Source organism: Diadema antillarum, unplaced genomic scaffold (genome assembly GCF_040938485.1).
Source record: "Diadema antillarum isolate AM-2024a unplaced genomic scaffold, OU_Dant_1.0 scf00000017, whole genome shotgun sequence".
Taxonomy (NCBI): Eukaryota; Metazoa; Echinodermata; class Echinoidea; order Diadematoida; family Diadematidae; genus Diadema; species Diadema antillarum.
Genome location: NW_027270906.1, coordinates 2557913 through 2580600, shown reverse-complemented (window position 1 = coordinate 2580600; position 22688 = coordinate 2557913). Strand labels below are relative to the sequence as shown.

The following is a 22688-nucleotide window of genomic DNA, read 5'->3' as shown; positions in this document are numbered from 1 at the left end:
AGGAACACATGCCTTTTTAATTTATATTCATTTTTTTACAGTTCATATGAATACTTCTTAAACAACATAGACACAACCTGAATGCAAGAAATAAGATATCAATCTCTTAACATTGTCTTAATTGCTTTGTTTCTCTTTTTTTTTGTTCATTGTTTTCTATCTCCCATCTTGTCTAACATTTTTGTCCTTTTTTCTCTCTTCATTCTCTGGGTAACACTGACTGATATTCCTACTGTTAAATTAGGTGTCTGACCAACAAATTCAGAATACTTGCATGGTCTGCATTTGAGCAATTATATTGTTGACTTACACTTACAAAGCAAAAGGTGAGAGAGAGGGGGGGGAGAGTGAGAGGTAGACAAAGAAATCAAAAGAAAGGAAACAAAAAAGAAACAAAGACAAAAGAAAGAAGAAAGAGTCTACTGAACCAATACTACTCACCTCAGCCCAACATTATTGACATTATCCCAGATATCCACAGGAAGTTCCCAAAATGGAGTGTCGACAGCATTCATCAGACTCTTTTAAGGAAAGGAATAACAAAAAGAAGACACAGAAGTAGATAAAACATCCCTAAATTAATGTCTTTTTTGATTGCTACATTAAAGATATTTTCTTTCAGTTAAAAGATGTGAATCAAAAACAAAAACAAAAGTTTTAGTTATCCACAAGGTTGCAATGACAAAGATTTTTTAATTGAATCTACGAATGAAGATATCAGAATGTGTGGTATTTCCTCTCTTTCTTTCAATGACTTTTTCCTCTACCATGAACTATCAAAATCCCAGAAAACAGTTTCCCTTCCGACTGCAGAAGTGTTGATTGCTACAAAATGCTGCTCTCAATCTTTTGTGATTCATGAAAGTAAAATGCATGCATAAGTTCTTGACTATACACAAAAGACTGAATGCAAGTCACCACATTGTGAAAGTTTCATGCCGCGAAAAAAGGCTGTTGGCTAAAATTTGTGAAAGTTTCACGATGCAATTGTTTATGGCTTGACAGTGAAGCCCATCGCACACTATACAATATGACCAGTCGTACGACCTTAAGACTGGGGGGTGTCTCATAAAGCTGCTCGTAAGGTTACAAGTGACTTACGAGCGACTGGTGATCAGTTCTTGTGCTGAATTATGGAAATTCTGATAAGTATAGCACATCAGAACTGATCACCAGTCGCTCTTAAGTTGTTCGTAACTTTACGAACAGCTTTATGAAACAGGGCCCTCAAAAGTGTGACATCACCATCCTTGCCAGTTTCAATTTCAGTCTTATGACTGGGTCTTAATGCCAGCTGTAGAGATTTGACATAATGAATTTCCACGACCGGTCGTGGACTTTCAGCCAATCACAATACAGTATTATCCAAAGAGTACAGAAGCGCCCGCAATCTTCCATACTCAATTGGCATTAAAATGTACTGAAGCCAGAACAGTCGTAAGCCTAGTTGTAAAGGTAAGGTCCTATAGTGTCCGCTGCCAGGTCATACGACCTGGGCCCGTTTCATAAAACTTGTCATCAGTGACAAGTTGTCATAGATGTGACAAGCTACTGAAATCCTTGCATCTGATTGGCTGAGAGCAAATTTGTCATAGAAATGTGGCAGTTGTCACTGATGACAAGTTTTATGAAACGGGCCCTGGTCTCATGGTCATAAGGTCGTATAGTCGTGAGTTGCATGGTAGTGTGCGGAGGGCTTTAAATGCAGAAATGAAGGACAGTGCCATGTTTATCAGACTCACTGTGACAGCCGCATACGCATTGTTAACGAGCACGTCCAGTCTTCCATGCTGTTCTTTCTCAATCCTCTCAAAGAGGGCCTTGATCTGGTCATCCTTGGAGTGGTCACACTGGACAGGAACACACTTACCCCCTCTACTCTCAATCTGCATGATAAAGACACAAAAGTTAATGTTCACATGCAGTTGCCAAACTTGAAGTTTACGTTGAAAACTTAATTGTCGATGATTAGCTTAACTCCTGAATTCACGATGCGGGTTCACACGCGCACCTAAACCTTAAGTTACAACTTACGAGTGAGCCCCACTCGATGGATACAACGGAAGTGCAGAGCCTTTGCTAGATGACCTTATGGACATACAAAATAGCGCAGCTAGCGAACAAGACACAAGGTTCATGCTAACTCACAAGCTTGTTGATTATTGTGTCCACACAAAACTACGAGTGGGGACCCCCTGTGGCTCGTGGAGAGAGCGTAAACCCAAAGATGTCTCGTGGTTCTAATCGTCCACTAAACTTTGAGACTGCTAACTTTCGAGTGCATCCACACATGCATCCACACAGTGCTAAACTACAAGCTAATAATCAAGAGTTAAATTTTCGACCTAAACTTACAGTTTAGGAACAGCATGTGAGCTTAACTATAAACTGTGATCCTCCTTCAGCAACAGTATGTGAACATTGCTTGGAGAAGAGTTTCTTCATCTCAAAAGAACAATACATTTCTTTCTTTGGCATCAGTGAAAAAGCATGATCAAAATCAAGATATCTTGCATGATAATTGATATTTTCAAACTGTCAAAAATCATCTTTTTACAGAATTCCTTGTATTACCCTTACTTGCCCTTATACCATGATGTAAATACACACAGATTATTAGAAGTTTTTTAGTACATGTATTACCCAATTACTTCTAAAATAACACGATAATTGGTGTATTTTGACGTAGGATAGGAGAATTTGTCAATCAGTGACAATACAAAGAGCTTCAGGCAAAATCATTAATTTGAATATTCCATGATATCTACTTTCATATACATCAGGGAGAAACACAACAAACTTAACAGTTCAAGTTGTTCAATACTCTTTCTGGTAGTTTCAATAAATCACACTCCAGGCCTGAAAGTTAAAATTACCTCACGGCCTGAAAGTTAAAATCACACACCAGGCCTGAAAGTTAAAACTACCTCACGGCCTGAAAGTTCAAATTACCTCACAGCCTGAAAGTTCAAATTACCTCACAGCCTGAAAGTTCAAATTACCTCACGGCCTGAAAGTTAGAATTACCTCACGGGATGTTTCTTCCAGTGATCCTCCAACACTATCTGGCTTTGGTTTTAGCGTCCTTCCTGTGTTTGGTGAAAGCACAAAACATTGGACATTGTGTCATTAGTGCCATCTGTGTCAATGAGCCAAATGTTTACAAATTTCACACACATACCTATGGACAAGATAGTAATGTGGCACCAGAGAGTTAAAGGTGCATAGTCCCGGTAGTGTAGAGGGCGCTGTTGATGATACTGCCGATCACCGTTAGCATTGATACAAAGATTACCGAAGTTGAGCTGTCATCAAGAGTAAAGTGCCTTCGTTGTCTTCTCTGCGCATCACGCAGTCTGTAGTAATGCCAGGGTGCGTACATGTGCTTGTTATTATGACATCACAAAAGAAGTTTGCTAAAGCTGTCATCCCCCTCAGCCGAATCATGAGCCGAACTGTGATCAGACCACTGACTACAGTGGATCGGACTTCTTCGGACTCAGGGAAGTGGGCCAAAGCGTAAGCGCTAAAGAGGAGTCAATAGCATTTTAGGTCTCTATAGGAAACTTGCACCGTGCGCCCGCATACGCATTTGACTAAAAACACCAGGACCATGCACCTTTAAAGTAAACCAAAACCCGAAGAGAAATGTGGATGAGGAGACTACTAGAGGTTATGACTTCATGCGTGGACAACAAGAAAAGCATAAAATATAAAGGGAATTCCACAAAAAATCATTTTTCATGAAAACTACACATTCCATCAACTTGATACTGACATAATGCTGAGGGTAGTAAAATTTTATATCCCCTGCTTTCTGAAAGCGGTTAGTCAAGTCTTCTTTCATTATGCTAGAAAAGTGAAAGCATGTTCAATTTTCTTTATATTTTCTTTTTAATTGTTGTCCACACGTGATGTCATAAACTTAAGTAGTCTTATCATCCAGCAGTTCCAGCACCAAAGCTTTAAAAATGCATAACTTTTGCATCGATTGTACAATTTTCCTCAAACTTTCATTGATGTGTTCTACTAATGTTGCTGCTTTCACTCAATCCATATTGCTCTTTGGGTTTGGGTTCCCTTTATAGCTCAATTTCCCACAAGAGAGCTTCACAACCCTATTAAACATATAAATATGATAAAAGTATAACATATCATCTAGGTACTGAGATACCTATTATTGACAAAAAGAACAACAAGATGATGTAATAAATTTGCACCGACACCATAAAGTCTTGTTTTGTTTCATATGTTCATTCTTGGCCAAAGACTTCAACTTCACAATGACGACATGCAGGAAAGGTCATGTCAATGACAGCTAGTCTCTCACCACTGGACTTGTGTGGGCCGAGTACACACACTTATAATGAGAACACTGTCAAGTCCTACTACAGTGTATTCTTGGATAAACTTTACTAAAAATAAAGAATTATTATTTATTATTTTTAACAAACTTTTTTTTACTAATCACCGCTGGCTGATATCGAAGTCTTCATCAACCCTTTCATGTATTGCAAGTATGTCTACAAATGCTTATCAATGCTTTATCCCACCAAGTTAAATATCACATGTTTTGTTTGTTTTTGTTTTTGTTTTAGTTTTTTTTTCAAATTTGTGGCTTTGATTAGGCTTCTAATTCTGGCACTGGACTATAGACAAGTGGCATGACATGACTCACATATTGATTGCAGGAGATTATTACATCTACATTTGCAAAACAAATTGCGCTATAGAATCCTGCCTATCATCACACACAGACCTTGGTAAAGTGCAAATAGCTGATAAGAAATCACTTTACCAGGAACATGCTTAATCTTAATAAGTACATTTATAACCAGCTGAATGTAACAAATTTATATGTCTTTACATGTCATTTTTTGCTGCATACCTACATAATACTGATACCATGTTCAGAACCCCCTTTACCTCAGGAGGGTATACCAGACAAACGAGTGGTAAAAATGTTTACATCGGTTGTTTCTATCCCAAACTCACATTTTATAACAATTGTGAAGCACTACATTTTTTTTTTGATGATCTGTAAATATTAAATAACAGCTTTATAATATGTGCTCAGCTGTATAGTACAACATCAGAGACTCCAACCCCAAGCACCTTCTGATCTGGAGATTCTCCCGCCCGAAACCCCTAGCAAACGGGAGACTCCACTGAGTTGATGTGTGCGAAGTGCGAAGTTCCTAGGGTTCTAGATGTTCTCTGGTGCTATCTAAGGCTTATTTTTTTCAACATACGATAGCAATAAGTAAGAAATCCTTTCTACCGGGAGACACAGAGCCAGGGCGGGAGAAATCAAATCTCCAGCGGGAGAACGAGAGATTTTGCAAAAATGGGTTTTCGGCGGGAGATCTCCCGTCGAAAACGGAAGAGTTGGAGTCTCTGCAACATTTACCTACAACTCAATCCAGACTCACGCTTTGTGCTTTGTGCCCTATCCGTTTAGAGTCCAAGGCATCATAGCTTAATAGGTAAACATGGCAAGACCTAGAGAGGCTGCAGGGGCGGCGCAGCCGTGGGGGCCATGGGGGCTCGGGCCCCCACACTTTTTGTGCACCATACAAAGGAATACATAAGGTGTCATCACTTTGGGCCCCCACACTTTTTTCAACCCTGAAGTACGTAAGTGGTACTAAAATGGGAGGGGGGACGGGGAGAGATGAGCTGAGGACCATTTTTTTTTTTTTTTTTGCTTGTTAGCTCATGAAACCTGGAAGTGAGCCCCCACACTTTTGAAAACACTGCGCCGGCCCTGGGCTGTGCTGTGTTTGGGGGACTCAAACAGGATACATGACTACAATCCATTCAGTGGAGTCATACTTTTGAAGAGACCATCAAGTTACCAGAGCATAATGTCTCAGCGCTGCTGAATCGTAGACTCACTTACATGTCAAATATTCTTGTCTCTGAGAGATTATTTTGCAGAACACCAAACAGCAATGTTCGGCTGATACATTTACCAAAATTTTGAGCACCATGTCATTGTTTTAATTGGCATTTTGTCTGTAGCTGTTTCTTGTCTCCATGGATGCCAAGTAGTAGGATAACAGACTGTGCATGCTTGGGCTAACATTATACCCACAGGGATGCCAAGTTCAAAAAAAATTTATGAGTGAGATTTTCATGACCGGCATCTCGGCATGCGAATGTGTGCGCGAGCGAGGGTGTTGGGAGGGGTTTTTTCCCCCCTGTGGCCTGAGTCCCATGGTAGGGAGCTGTTTCAATTTTTAGCTCTTAATGGTGCGATCAGTTCATACTTAAGTGACTATAAGACAAAAGGGAAATACACCTTCATTTGCAACTATCACTTTAATCTTTTGAGCTATGCTCATTATTATAGGCCCAAGTTGCAGACTTCGCCTGATGCGTAAGAAAAATGGGTGTCATGCGTGAGATCGTGAGACGGCCCCTAAATGCTTGAGTCTCACGCAGAATGCGTGAGACTTGGTAGCTCTGTACCCATGTATAAAGTTTCATGTAGGGTTGATATGTCTGAGTCAAACAGGGAGCCTCGTTTACATGGGAGGACAATTTAGCCCTTTTTACACTTGTGTTTCTTAACCCCGGACTTTCTCTGACCCAGGACTATCGTTAGTCCCATACCAATTTTTTCAGCTTTTTACACTGGCCAATTAGTCCCGTACTATCTCTTGTCCGGGGCTAAGGAGAAAACTGACCTTTTTACACTCGTATTTCTTAGCCCCGGACTTTCCATACCACATGAATATTCATGATTACGCTGTGCACTGTACACGTACACGCACGCACCGGCAGCACTTGATTACCTCGTTTCTGATTGGTCAGTGGGGGTCGGACTTCGTCTCCGTCGCTTAGCCCCGGATTATTTTTTCGTTCTGTTTACACTCATTTGCTTGGCACCGCAATTGCGGTGCTAACCCTGCTATTTTGCAGGGCCAGATAGTACCGGACTATCGGTGGGGCTAGCCCACTTTGGCAAAAACGAGTGTAAACAGAAAGTGGGCTAAGGATAGTCCCGTACCAACGGTGGGGCTAAGGCCCCCCCCCCCCCCCCCTTATCAGCCTCACCGTTGGTACGGGACTAAGCAAAAATTAACAAGTGTAAAAAGCCCTTTTGACTCCAAATTCCTTGACTCCAAATACCTCCTGATTGTGAAGGGCTTACAGTGATACAGCTGTTGCTTTTCGAGAGGTGTAAATAACACTTGATATTCCAATGGGAATTATGTTTTTTTTAAAATGACATCTCGAGGGGAAAGTTAAACTTCCAAGACTGTAGTGTTATAGTACAATGCCACTATCTACATAAATACTCATCATTTTATTCAAGCCTCATCGACAGCAAGTCAAATTCTGCAATTAAATCTGATGCGATATCACTGATTGCAATATTACTGTATTTGCAATATATTTTGCAAGCTTTTCATTTTTGCATATACTGCAAGTCAGGTGCTATTTGCAAATTAAAAAATGAGTGATGATATTACCTCTGATCCCTGCATGAATGGGACATGCAAGCAAACATTTCTCAGTTCATTAATCGCAAATTTAACAACTCCCAAAATTGTCAGGAAGTCCAAATTCATAAAAAATCAGATGCGCTAAATATATGGTGTCTACAGTATAACAATTGTGATCCTCGCTGCATTAGTCACTTGACTGCATTTTCACCAATCACCAGCCAGTACTAGTAAAATATGTAGATCATGTAACATATAACTTATTTTTTGATGCACATAAAAATAAACCACAGATAACAATATTTGCACCAAATTTGAGTCAATCACATTCAGCCAATCAAAAGATTTTAACCATCACTATTAATAGAGCTGGAAGATAACAAACATCTTTTATGAATTGAGAGATCTTGAATTCTTCTTCTTGTCTAGACTCTGAAGTTGACATGCGCTATTCTTAGCCTGTATATCACTGTAATCAGTGATAATATTAACAGGTCACAAACAATTATATAAATAACTGATATGGTAGCAACCATGCATAATGATCTAGCTATCAATTTCACCAAGCAGTGCTTTGTGCAATGGGGGAAAAAAAAACAGGATAGAAAACTCTATAGGAACTGCTGCAAAGGGATTACCACATGAAGCTGGAACTTTGCACACTCATTATGAAGTACACTGTATTCATGACTGATTTTTTTTTGTTGTTAATACTAAAACTCTCAATGCAATAACATCAATTTCTCAACACTAGTGGAGTGCGGAGAGTTTGTAAGAAATGAAAAGGGACATTTACTGGTATTTAATCACCAAGACTGAAAAAAAGTGTTCTAGATATAGGGCCTGCTGCAAAATGTAATATTTCATAGATTGTTTTACAATCTAAAACTTTGAAGAAAAGTCGTTCGGTCAGAAAATGACAACAAGGCAAGTGCCGTAAAGCGTCTCGCCCACAAACGTACGACACCTTTTTTTCATTTTGTTCACAAATGGACCTATGGATCAAAAGTTAGGAGTCAAAATTAAATGCACAGTACATTGGGCCCTAAAAGTTCATTGACCCCTGCCTGTGACCTTTGACCTTGTCGTGACCATCAACTCCCCAAGGTACATCTACCATCCAAGTTTGGTCACAAATAGACTTACGGATCAAAAGTTATGGTCCATAATTGAAACTCGCCCTAAAAACTTAACAATGGGCCCTAAAAGTTCATTGACCCCTGCCTGTGACTTTTGACCTTGTGGTGACCATCAACTCCCCGAGGGACATCTACCACCTAAGTTTAGTCACAAACGGACTTATGGATCAAAAGTTATGACCTATCATCGAGACGTGCCCTAAAAACTTAACATTGGGCCCTAAAAGTTCATTAACCCCAGTCTGTGACCTTTGACCTTGTGGTGACCATTAACTCTCCGAGGCACATCTACCATCCAAGTTTGGTCACAAATAGACTTACGGATCAAAAGTTATGGTCCATAATCGAAACGCCCCCTAAAAACTTAACATTGGGCCCTAGAAGTTCATTGACCCCTGCCTGTGACCTTTGACCTTGTGGTGACCATCAACTCCCCAAGGGACATCTACCACCCAAGTTTAGTCACAAACGGACTTATGGATCAAAAGTTATGACCCATACTCAAAACGCGTCCTAAAAACTTAACATTGGGCCCTAAAAGTTTATTGACCCCTGCCTGTGACCTTTGACCTTGTGGTGACCATCAACTCCCCAAGGTACATCTACCATCCAAGTTTGGTCACAAATACACTTACAGATCAAAAGTTATGGCCCATAATCGAAACGCGCCCTAAAAACTTAACATTGGGCCCTAAAAGTTCATTGACCCCTATCTGTGACCTTTAACCTTGAGGTGACCTTCATACTTGCTAAAAGGTAAAACTTTGTATGACCACTCTTCCCTCCAAGTTTGATTCAAATTGAAGCCCAGAGTACAGAGTTATTCAAGTTTTTATAGCGTTACGGACAGACGACGGACGGACTGACAGACAACGGACGGACAGACGCCGCAGGTGATCCCTTATACCCCGTTTATACTGCTAGCGGGTTTCAGAGCCTCCTCGAGGAGGTTCGAAAGCCCACTCTGAAAAAGTAGCCTCTTGTCTGTTTAACTGCTCGCCAAAAGCGGACTCTGGCAGGCCCTAGCATGCAGGCCCAACCTTCTCCTCCCCTCTGATTTATGGCGCGGGCTTTTGAGTGACAAAGTGCAAGTTCAGCGGGGATTGGTCGAGATGGCTGGGTTGTTGATGTAAGCAAGTGATGACCTTCAGCAATTACCTCCGGGTCGGCCAAAAAGCGGCTTCTCGAACCCCCCTTGCGTTTATACTGCAGTCAAACCTCCTCGAGCCTGCTATAGCGGGTTCTGAAACCTCCCCCCCCCCCCCCCCAGGAGGTTTCAGAACCCGACCCGACCCGACCCGATCGGATCGCCCTTTTCTGAATTCTGTCTGTTTATACTGAGCTGAAAGCCTGCTCGAAGCGGCTACAGGGGGTTTCAGAACCCCCTTTTTCCTTAGTATAAACGGGGTATAAGTCTCCCCTCACTTCCAGTGGGCTCGACAAAAATGAAACTTGACTAAGTTGATCATTTCACCTATTCGTGAGTCATCATGTATAGTCCAGTGATACAACTTTTTGTTGGTTCTGTGATGCACAGTCATAATTTGTTCTTGATTACTGCAAGCCATTTACACACAAATTATCTAAAGTGGCATTGAAAATTCTCAGCATGCTCTGAGATACCCAATCACATGATCATGTTTTATCCGATTGATGATTGTAACTGGCATTGGACTAACCAAGAAAACATTTTATATATTTGCTTTCAATGATATAAGTCGGCCTGGATGTTCCGCTATACTTTGCATTAATTTCTTTATGGATTTTTTTCCCCCAATATATGACATGTATAACTCACACATAACTATCTCTCTGTATATTTTCAGCTTCTAAAATACCTGTGCAATGGTGCTGACACTGACATACTTCAGTGCATAAACTGATTGCAATTGTTTACTTTTTCCTGAAAACACTTTACAATTCAAACGATACAACAAAAGAGTAAAAAAGTATACATACAAATACAAAAAAAAAAAAATGTTTAGCATCACTTCCCTCAAACACATAGAGATGGCAAAGATTAGCTATTATTACACATTCCTTTGCAGTAGTTTCGACTGGGTGCATGCTGAGGCCACTGATACACCATGCCACATTGCATGCATGCATCCAGTGCCATAACTGTTAAAAACAGAGTCATCAGTTATACAGCTCAAAATATTGGCAGTACCATTAATTATGGTAACTCTTCTGGACATACTTACACTCTTATCAACCCATTAAGGACGAGTCCCGAGTATACTTAGGCAGGTGTCTATGGGAAATGCGTGTTATAGCAAAATCTGTCCGTCCTCAACGGGTTAACATAGTTTAAAGAACAGATATAAGCGGCAATTACCTCTACCAAAACCAATGTCTAAAAATGCAATAGCTTTTGCAAATGAGTGAATTGTCTTTGGCTGTGATAAGGCTAATAATTAACTAAAATATACTCTAATACATGTAGATGCTATGTGATCAAATCATACAAAAATATCCACCTGTAATTAATCATTCACATAAACAGACAGGTCTTTTCAAATTTCTGCAAATAACAACAAATCATGAAACAAATTGCCCGCAGTCCTTCAACATGATATCAAATAGTCCAATTATGTTTGGTACCATTTGTGATGGATTAATGAATACATGGTTAAATTTCACAATTTATGTGATTAATGTGATAATGCTTGAAGCATCTGCTCCAGAACCATCCCCTACTCTTTACTTCTAGAGAAAAAAAATAATATCTCAAAGATAAAGAGATCACAGGATTGACCTTGTAATATTTGGGATAATCCATGGATTATGACTGCATTTAATCATTTTAATGATTTAATCAAAAGAGACCCTGAAAGAATGAACTGAAAGTATATTTAAAGGAAACCTAAGCACAAATAAAAATGTGGCTTGAGTGAAAGCAGCAATATTAGTAGAACACATCAGTGAATGTAAGAGGAAAATAGACAAAGTATTGGTGCCGGTACTGCTGGATAAGACTACTGTAGTTCATTATGTCATTTTGAGCAACAATATAAATAAAACATAAATTCCACAAAATTAAAACTTCTTTTTAAAGAAAAGTACAAGTTCCATCACCTTGTTACTTACATTTATGCCAAAGGTTTTATTATGCCTCCTGCTTTCTGAAAGAGGCAAGTTAAGTGCTCTTTTATTATGCTACAAAAGTAAAAACATGTTGAAGTTTTTGCTGTTTTAAGAACAGCTGCATTCACAGAATTTGACGAGCGGCATTGCCATTGTTTACTACTGTTCAGATTTTCAATACCGGTATGACAAGAGTGATATCAACATTACTGTTAAGTAATGCACAAATGATTGAATCTTAGGAAGGAAATATCGCCTCAGATATGCCCATTCTGTCAAGATCTTTGTCTTTAGAAATTGCATGAACAGAGGGTTTGCTGAGGAGTCATTCCCCTTTTGTACATCCTGTAATCTGACTCGTAGCAGGACTGCACACTAACCCATTTTTCTACTGGTCTGACCTGTCTGTCGGACCAGTAGGTACCTAGTTTTTCCATGTTTTATACTGGTCCATTCCTGAAAAACTTACTGGTCCAACAGTGATTTTTACTGGTCAGGGACCATTGGACCAGTGCCAGTGTGCAGTATTGCTTGTGGTGCAAAATGGATTATTACAGCAAGAGGAGAGTCTAGATCAGATGAACTAAGGATGAAAAGTCCCTACCAGAAGCTGTGTTTCCATGGTAACTTGCCTGTGATGTAGACTGTGGCTCCGGCCTCACCGAGCTGGAGGGCAATCCCCTTCCCTATTCCCCTTGTAGCTCCCGTCACCAGGCAAATCTTCCCACTCAGCGGTTGACTCATTGTGGCTGATGATCCCACACAGTTGAAACAGTTCCCAGACTGGTATTAAAATTTGTTTGGCTGCAAGAAATGGATGCACACACAAACACAAACACATACAGTCAGACAGCATACTGTGGAGTATATTCAAAGAAAAACAACAACAACAACAAACGGAACATGCAGACAATCTTGCAAATGTGAGCAATCATTAATGGGGATGTCAGCAATGGTCCCCAACTTTGCAATATTGGCTTCTGCGACAATTGCTCCCATTTGGAGAAAAAAAATGCATGCTAATAAGCCAAACATAAATTTTATTCCCAAACATAACCTGAACCCTAATCCTAATCCTCACATCAGACTGAACCTTAAACCATAAAAGGTTGATACGATGACAACTCTTGCTGGAATGACAATTGTCATGGTAACGATAAGAATCCAGCTTCCTGATTGGCTGTTGCTATTGGAAGTTGCCATTCCAGCTAGAGTTGTCATCCTAACATCTTTTATGAAACAGGGCCCTTATCACAAACATAACCCTAACCCTAAGACCTTGGAGACAAAAACAAACAAACCAAAACAAATAAACAAAACACTGGAGAGATTGTCGCAGGAGCAAATGTCTTGTCACTGTCAGAAACATGTACTTAGCCTGCTGAAGACTAGTCAACAGTATACTCAGGCAGGTGTCTTAGGAAAATTTGTGATGTATACCAATCATCAGCTCATCCTCAAAAGGTTGAATTAGAAAAACATTTCTTTGGTCTGATTCTGTAATTCAATTACATAGACTACAGGTACCTGTCTATTTGAAACGGCTAATCGTATTCTGAAAAATAGGCAACATATCTCAATATTAACAAACACACTAAAATCTGAAAAATTACTAACATAAAACACACACAGCTTTCACACTAACTGAGCATTCACAAAGAGCAGATTGCAGTTTTGCGAGAGAAAGAAGTTCCACTCTGCCCTGCAATCTGTACATGACTACCACTTCAAAATTGTTTCTGATATATCTAACATAGCCTAAGACCTCAGATCAATTTCAAACCCGCTGAAGACTAGTCCAGAGTAGACCTGGGTAGGTGTCTCAGGAAATGCGAGTTAGAGCAAAATCGGCTCGTCCTCAATGTGTTAAGAAGGAACCAATCCATATCTTTCACTAGAACACCTTTGCCTCACAAGCAATCCAAAACAGTGTAAACCTGTGAAATTTACAACAACCTTCTTGAAATAAATTCTGGATCTTAACTGATCGACGTACAGACACAAATTCCTTGCTATGATTCTGTACATAGTTCACACACAGATCCCCCAAATCCCTACTTTCTATCCCATTCCACCCACTGAAGTTGCCATGACAACCAGCACTCTTGTGAGCCAAGAGCAGACACAGGCACTTGACACCAGACAATATCTAAAAAGAAATGATCACTGGGGATGGCATGACCTCTTATTTTCTTGGAAAACTCAAACAGCCTGTGACCCCACATGCAGCAATAGGTCATTGCCTAGGTAGTAGCCTATGCCACAAAAAAGTCTGCATTAGGAATACCAGGGCTACTCTACATATAATGGTTCCAGTAGTGAGGAGTTAACCATAACATCAAATATTGACAGTCATCTTGTTCAAATTAATGAATTTTTTGCATCAAGTTGTTTTTCATTTTAACTGATTGACAAATTGCCCTTATCAACCATGAATAAGCAACAAATTAATCAGTATTTTAGTAGTAGCCTTGATTGGCAAATTGCCCCACATTGATGCAAATAATATTTAAAGCAAAGTGCACTTCTAAAACACAGATTAATTCAGTGCTTACATTTGTATTTCCATTGATGCTGGGCAATTCATCACTCATCTTCTCGTAAAGCACTAGCTAAGTTCAACACAGAAATTCTTATACATCTTTATCTGTACAATTGTGGAAATCAAACCGACCACTGCGGAATTTCTCCAAATCAATCAAGAGACACCCCTGGGCTGAACTATGCTTGACTCACGGTATTTGTACGATAAACAAAGAGTTGCACATAATGAATTCATGGTACAACTCGCAAGACAGTGGAGAATCTTGGGATCAGCCACTATGATGGCCATCGAATCTGAACAATACTGAAAGAAATACCACTGGGTCTCATGAGACCAATATGATAGCAAGATATAGTTGACAAGTTTTATTGCAGCTGGAGGAGGATCACAGTTTATGATTCCTCTGGTACAAAGTGACCTTGCTTTGCAAAATGAAGAAAAAAAAAAACACATTGTTCTCAGCATTGATACAGGATGACACAATTGCCCTTTCACCTACTTCATTAAGTTATTATAAAAATTTATTTGGCTTTAAATCACAAATATCAATAATACATACAGGGGTGGATCCAGGAAGTCTGAAAAGGGGGGAGGTGCAACTAATATTTCTTGTGCCCTTTCCGGGTTTCATTTCATTTTTTTTCTTTTTATTTCTTCTGTTTTTAACGAAAAATAAAGGGGGGGGGGGGCATGTGCTGGTTGCGTCCCCCTCTGGATCCGCCACTGACATTTAAATACAAAATCAGAACAAACTCATTCAGTCAGTCAGAAACCGGTGGAAGTAAAGCAACAATCCTCGCATTCACACTAGTGACTACGTCCCATATCGCAGGAAAAGTTCCGCACTGCAGGACTTTCCCCTCCAAAACCATAATGTGGACACTAACTGGAACTTGTCCCCCTGTCCCCACGAAGCAAGTCGGGTCCAGGGACCAAATTTTTAGGGGAGAGTGACCTTGGGCCTGATTGATAGTGCCCAGAGCGTGTATTCATCAAATGTGCGCATGCGTAAGGTCTGGTGTCAAGGGGCAGGGCTTACCCCATTGCCCTCACGGCTCAGGGACAATCAAGATTCCAGTGTGGACGGACAGTCATAAAACAGATAAGATTCCCTGTGACTGACCCTTGATGCGGTGCTTATTTGAATGCCAGGATAATGTTTGAAGAGTCCTGAGAGTTAGATTGGACACAACTGGAAACTACTGTCCAGGGCCCTGTTTTATGAAGAGTTATAATTGATTGCATAGTTGATTTCTATCATAAGTCATGGCAGCCTGTGTGGTAAGGGAATTTACAATCGATTTTATCTTTTGATAAATTACAACGGGGCCCAGATCTCTTCAAAGATCTCAGAACAAAAATTTTTATTTTGTATGAAGCTGTACATCCTAAATCTTCCACATGTTGAAATCTGCTACATCGATTCAAATCAGAATTTACCCCAAAACACAAATTCAGATTCAGGGAATGAATATTAAAATAATAATCACTGAAGTTTAAGGGAAATTGGACAATCTGTTCAAAAGAACTACATGAATTTTCAGTGCTTTTATCAAATCAGCATGCAAGCTGTCATCTCAGAATAAGGCTACCACAATTTGTAACATCACAGGAAATTAGAATAAATAATAGAAAATACAAAGATAATCAATGCAATTCTTTTTTGTAGTTCACAGCCACTTGACTTTATCACTGACATACAGTATGTAAATGTTGTATCATTCTACTTCTACCCGCCTTCTGATGGAAGTCGAGTCCTCTTTCTAGATATGCCAGAAAAAATCTAAATATGTGGAGGTTTTTTTTTCTTATTTTACAGCATTGCACTACCTGCGACATCCCTAAGGCCAAGTAAAAAAAGAAACCAGTTTCTCGTTCTCGCGCGCATCGATTTTGGCCGCCGCATCGATTTTTTTACTATTTACTATTTTCAAAATGGCGCTGAAAATACCAAGAAATTCATAATTCTCGTCCCAGCCCGCTCCCCGCCCGCATCGATTTTCAGTTGCCGCATCGACTTTTTTGATATTTACTATTTTTTCGGCCGTGTCTGTAACTTGCTAGCTGTCCAAATCGGGTCCCCAGGCCATCGCACGCATGAACACATTCGAATGTGTAGAGGCCCGTACACTCTGCTCTGTAACGTTGCACCTGACGGCGATGTATTTTGAAGAGAAAATGAGTGCGCTTTTCCAGCAAATGTGGAATTATAAAATGGGTGTAACTACAAAATAAATAACTTTTCCACGGATTCTGGTTTGTATCGTATTTCTGCGGGATACTTTTCTTTACGGCGTAAATTCACGGACACGGCCGTGAATCGTAACATCTGTAGTGTGGTATACAGGGCAGGGGAAGCTCGGTATATAAAACGAACACTGCTATAACGAGATATCGGTTATTACGAGGAAATTTTCCCGGTCCCAAATTTCCTTCCACACAAGTCCATGTAAAATGCTACTCTTACAGCGAGATTGGCTATAACGAAATAACTGCTATAACGAGATAAATTTTGTGATTTCCAAACAAAGAAAAATATAGCCAATCAAACCTGATATAGCGAGGTAAAGCAAAATGTCTTCGGGTAAAGCTTAATTCGCCTGTGCTATCACGGTCCGAGATTGTAAAGCTCGATGCGCCAAAAACTGTCTTGTACACACACATTTTCTTCATGACAGTTCACTCTACAGCTAGCACCGCATGTTGTACGTGTATGTGTGTGTGTGTGTGCGCGCACTGATACATGCAGAAAATGTGGTGGGACGGCCGTATACATGACATCATCATGACGTTTAGCAAGTGTGAGGCAATCTGATGCTGTGATTGGCTTTCTACGTAGGGAATTCCCCATCTACACAGACACATGCAGTCATAATGTACATACAGAATGTGTCACACACACACACACAAAACATCGTGCAGACCATATTCAAGCTTTCCACACACAACACCCATACCATAAACCACATACCAATCCACAGACGATGTTCACACAATCGCAAGCTATGTAGATTTACAAATTCAAACATCTATTCTACAATTAATAAGAAAAACATTCTTGATATCGGATTTCATTGGCGAAAAAAAATCTTCTTAACCATAAAGGTGAGTAATTACCTCACACACATTAGCAAGTTATCAGTATTGATTGAAAGATGATGGGTAGTCCCACGTGTGCAAATTAATGTCTTTATGTTATGCCTTCTTTTATGCCTACTGATATAACGAGATATCGGCTATAACGAGGAACACGACTCGTACCCGACCATCTCGTTATATCGAGTTTCCACTTGTACAATCATCATCCAAATGATGAGTGATTATCAAATGTCTTTTTAGAACATGAAGAAACATCTTTGTTTAATGCTATAATGCCATAAATCGTATCATTTTGACATCCATCTGCAATTGTACAAGCCAGTTTCCAGTTGAATGTGCTACAATTGTACTGTGAGGAAATGCATATACAGTGTACATACACTGTACCAGCTGTGTGGATACAGTGTCACAAACACAATAATAAATAAAGCAGTGTTTTGAATATCATGGAATTTATTTCAGTCGTACATTTGTTGAAAGACATGTTTTATACCTGTTTCAATTAATAGCACAATACATCAGAATTGCAAGTACACTGGTATCAGAAATGCCATTACAACACTAAATACCAGTATTAAGATGGTCATTTTCCCTTGACATCTGTAATGGAAAGAAAAAGCAAATGTATTTCTGCATGCATGAAGTTTCATTTCAAGTATGGTACATATATCTATTTGTTTGAATATGTTTGAGAGTGCAGGCAAGACATACACTTGGGACCTGGTTTTTCATAACACAGCTACCACTTAACAGAGTGATATTTCATTTCATAAATTGGATATAGAAAATAGTAAAGCCCTCTCTCGTTACTTTTCTCAGAATTACCGGACGAGAAACACATATTACTTTCATTTTGACAATCCTCGAAAAAATAGTAAGATATCAAATAGTAAGGACCTCCCTCATCGCCTTGCTCAAAAAACCCGGACGAGAAACTACTTTCTTTTTTTACTTGGCCTAAGCGTTCACAGCAACATTCTTATCCAGCAACGATGACACTAAAACTTAAAAATTCAAATCTTTCAAACAGATTGTCTGCTTTTCCTTCAGATGGACTCTACTAATAAAAACATATTCTGCATTTGTTGAATGTGCATATCACATTGGCCTTTGTGAATGGGGTACAGTCCATTTTTAACAAAAACATTTAGGTACAGAATCATATTTGAAAAAAAAATGTAGCTTTGCTCATATCTTTAATACAGTGCAGTGGCGGATCCAGGGAGGACAGCAACCGGCACACGCCCCTCCCTTTATTTTTTGTTGAAACAAAAGAAATAAAAAGAAAAAATGGGGGGAGGGGTGTGAGCGCCCCTCTTTAATTTTGTAAACGCGCCCCCTCTTTACGGAATTCCTGGATCCGCCCCTGCAGTGTGATTCCCAGAGTTTTGGTATAAAAATGCTTGACAATGATATCCATCTCATAACTGCCTCAAAACACAGAGAGAGCCGCAACTTCAACTGTGAGGATATTGAATTCATAGTTCCCCTGATCAGTTTCCGACTTAAGATTCTCCCACTTCCCTGAGGGAAACTCCCTGCTGCACCTGGAGCTGACAAATAAAGCAAGAGCGGATCCAGGAAATTCGTAAAGTGGGGGGGGGGGGGGGCACAAAGCAGTTTATATTTTAAGCCCTATTTCTGGTGCTACTTTCAGGTTTAATGGGCTTTCAAGGAAAAAAAAAAGCTTAAGTGCAAATTTCCTTGTTTCTCATGCCACTTCCACGTTTCATCAGTTGACATACAAAACCAAAAACAAAGAAAAAGGCTTCAGTGCACTTTTCTCATGCCACTACAATCTGCTAGCTGACAAGGCTCAACAGATCATATTTCATACACATTTGTACATTTTTCTTTTAAAAACGGGGGGTGTGCATGTACCCTGTGCATCCCCCTTTCATTTCTAAAAATTTTTATCAAAAAATAAACAAACAAGGAAAAGTAGAAATTACGCGGTGCGTAATATATGTCCCCGCCGGAAGTAGCATTTTGTAGCAAAATGTGCAATATAGGTAAAAAATCAAGGTCAAAGGTCAAAGAAGTCAAAGGTCAAAATTCTGTGTAAAAGTTTTGAAGCCCTCACCTAGTGCCATCACATAAAGTAAACGGAATCGAAATCGGGTTAGAAATGGCGAAGGAGTAGCATTTTATAGCCAATGTACAATACAGGTCAAAAATCAAGGTCAAAGGTCAAAGAAGGCAAAGGTCAAAATTCTGTGTAACGTTTTGAAGCCCTCACCTAGTGCCATCACATAAAGCAAACGGAATCGAAATCGGGTTAGAAATGGCGAAGGAGTAGCATTTTGTAGCCAATGTACAATACAGGTCAAAAATCAAGGTCAAAGGTCAAAGAAGGCAAAGGTCAAAATTCTGTGTAGAAGTTTTGAAGCCCTCACCTAGTGCCATCACATAAAGCAAACGGAATCGAAATCGGGTTAGAAATGGCGAAGGAGTAGCATTTTGTAGCAAAATGTACAATATAGGTCAAAAATCAAGGTCAAAGGTCAAAGAAGGCAAAGGTCAAAATTCTGTGTAGAAGTTTTGAAGCCCTCACCTAGTGCCATCACATAAAGCAAACGGAATCGAAATCGGGTTAGAAATGGCGAAGGAGTAGCATTTTGTAGCAAAATGTGCAATATAGGTCAAAAATCAAGGTCAAAGGTCAAAGAAGGCAAAGGTCAAAATTCTGTGTAGAAGTTTTGAAGCCCTCACCTAGTGCCATCACATAAAGCAAACGGAATCGAAATCGGGTTAGAAATGGCGAAGGAGTAGCATTTTGTAGCAAAATGTACAATATAGGTCAAAAATCAAGGTCAAAGGTCAAAGAAGTCAAAGGTCAAAATTCTGTGTAGAAGTTTTGAAGCGCTCACCTAGTGCCATCATATAAAGCAAACGGAATCGAAATCGGGTTAGAAATGGCGAAGGAGTAGCATTTTGTAGCAAAATGTACAATATAGGTCAAAGGTCAAGGTCAAAGGTCACGACTGAAATTCTGTGTAGAAGTTTCAAAGCTCCCATGTAGTGCTATCATATAAAGCAAACAGAATCAAAATTGGCTCATAAATGACAGAGAAGTAGCAAATTGAAGATTTTGATCACACACGGACGCACACACGGACACACGGACGGACGGACGGACGGACACACACGTACGGAGCCCGTTTCATAGTCCCCTGCTCGCACTCGTTCGGCGGGGACAACAAACAAAATTAAAGGGAGGTGCGCACCACTTCCCCCAGTCCGCCACTGCATAAGGACACTGTTTTACAGTCACAGCATACAGTAGACAGAAAGATCCGTCTGTCCGGAGGACTCTTTTATGTTTTGCCATTAACGCTGTCCTCCGTAGACATGGAGGGGATCCGTGAAGCCAAACGCAGTCTCCGCGGAACATTCCCCAACAGACAGATACAGACCGATCATTCGGTCAAAGCATACAGGTACTCCTGTTGTAGACAGAAAGATCCGTCTGTCCGGAGGACTCTTTTATATTTTGCCATTAACGCTGTCCTCCGTAGACAGACGGAAGGTTGCAGTACCCATTGCTGTGTGGATGTTCTTAACCACTGTCTCTATGGAAAATTGGGTGAGGTACCTCACCCTTCTCGATTGCGTCTAATTCATGGCCCTAGGTCGGCAAATTTAAGCTTGTATGGTGAATTTATTTTTTTAAGAATACGTTACACTCACCAGATTAATGAATAATCCAACATTTTAGGAGAATTTTCAACGTAAAACACAGCCTGTCGTGTCGTCACATTCAAACTGCAGAAACGTACACTATGAATCTATTAGCCAATCACATGCGAGGTAGTTTCTACGTGTTTGTTTTACTAAAACACGTACCTCGCATGTGATTGGCTTAGCAATTGTTACAGATTCAAAATGGCGTCTTACTGCTCGCGAACGGCGATGTTGCGATATCGATAAAATTTCTGCATTATAACCGAGGTTATGTGAGTATTTCGATTGCACAATGTGAGAAATTTATCCCAAATATTGCTGCATAATGTGTCATGTCATTTCATACTTGTTTGAATGTAAAAAAGCTGTCTGAAATTTGGTTTATCGTAACGTTTGATCTGTGCGCGACTGCTCCACACAGGAGCCGCAATCATTGACTTCGGTCTGTATACGGAGGGGATCCGTGAAGCCAGACGTAGTCTCCGCGGAACATTCCCCGACGGACAGATACAGACCGATCTTTCGGTCAACTCCTGTTGCTGTGTCATCCTCTAAACTTTACAGCAATTTCTGAAAATCCCAGCCCACGGCCAAGTCAGGAGATTTTTTTTTTTTTCTGTAGCACAGACAGGAGCTCTTCTGAGTCAAATGTGCCAACATCGGCAGAACATTAAATTTTGTGTAAACACAAAATTGAGATACTAATCACATTTTACATACAAATAAAAAAAAAACCCCAATCCATTTAGGTTCTAACCTGTTAGTGACAAAAGAGATAAGGAAAGCTATACGCGGCATAAGCAACTCAACCACAACGAGCACGAATTATGTTAAATGACTATACATCTTTGATTATTTTATGATCAATTCTCACTTACAAACAAGATGTGGCCATTAAAAATACTGATAAGCCAAGAAGTTAATTCATTTTTTTCCGAAGAAAATCATTCATAGATTTCAGAGGCAGAGCCTTACCAGGTAGCTGTGTGCCTTCCTGGAATGAAGTTCGGAGATAGGCCTACAGACAGCGAGATTACCCCGTGTGTCTTGACTGAGCAGCGGTGATATGAGCAGCGGTGATGTACCGGAGTAAGGTGCGGGGCGGGGCGGGTGCGGGCCGTGATCCCTCTTCAAAACCTCGAGTAGACGTCTACACGTGTGTTCCTCTTTATAACCTTTATTGGGGGAGTCGGAAAAACTATGCGAGCACCTGTAGCACAATGAAATTAGACATGCGCCCACCCACTAATCTTGTGCACATTCACAGAAATAAACAACAGAAGGAAAAAGAGAAGTCGATATGACAAATGAGATGTGTTTAAAACCGACATTGGCGACAAGGTTAGGTAACTAACCTTCTCCGAGCGTGTTTTCGCAGCTCGACGAAGACGGCGCTACAACAGACTTCTCTGCAGAGCCTGGCTAGCGGACGTTAACACCTTGCTGGACCATCGCAGCCTCTTCTCTAGCCAAAAATCTTCCGGGATCCGTTTTATCAAAAGATATAATCGATTATACATTTCCTTACTACACAGGCTGCCATGAACTTATCATAGAAATCAACTACATAATCAATTATAACTCTTCATAAGACAGGGCCCAATATTGATCTGCCACTGGAGCCCAATTAGAACGTTTTACTTTCCTAGCGTTCTATCACGTCCTCAGATGCGACTGAGC

The 22688-nt window shown here is 40.1% G+C and overlaps 1 protein-coding gene across 1 annotated transcript in view; it reads right to left on the bottom strand.

Annotated features, from left to right (window-relative positions):
* The window catches only part of LOC139726482 (dehydrogenase/reductase SDR family member 1-like), a 29289-nt gene extending 7106 nt beyond the window's left edge, over window positions 1-22183 (bottom strand). Inside the window, exons 1-5 of the mRNA XM_071637439.1 lie at window positions 21984-22183; window positions 12309-12484; window positions 3028-3085; window positions 1743-1886; window positions 442-521 (exon numbers count right to left, since the gene is read on the bottom strand). Coding sequence (XP_071493540.1) covers window positions 442-521; window positions 1743-1886; window positions 3028-3085; window positions 12309-12424 — 398 coding nt within the window. The 5' untranslated portion in view covers window positions 12425-12484; window positions 21984-22183. The remainder of the gene's footprint in view (window positions 1-441; window positions 522-1742; window positions 1887-3027; window positions 3086-12308; window positions 12485-21983) is intronic.
* Window positions 22184-22688: the final 505 nt, after the last annotated feature.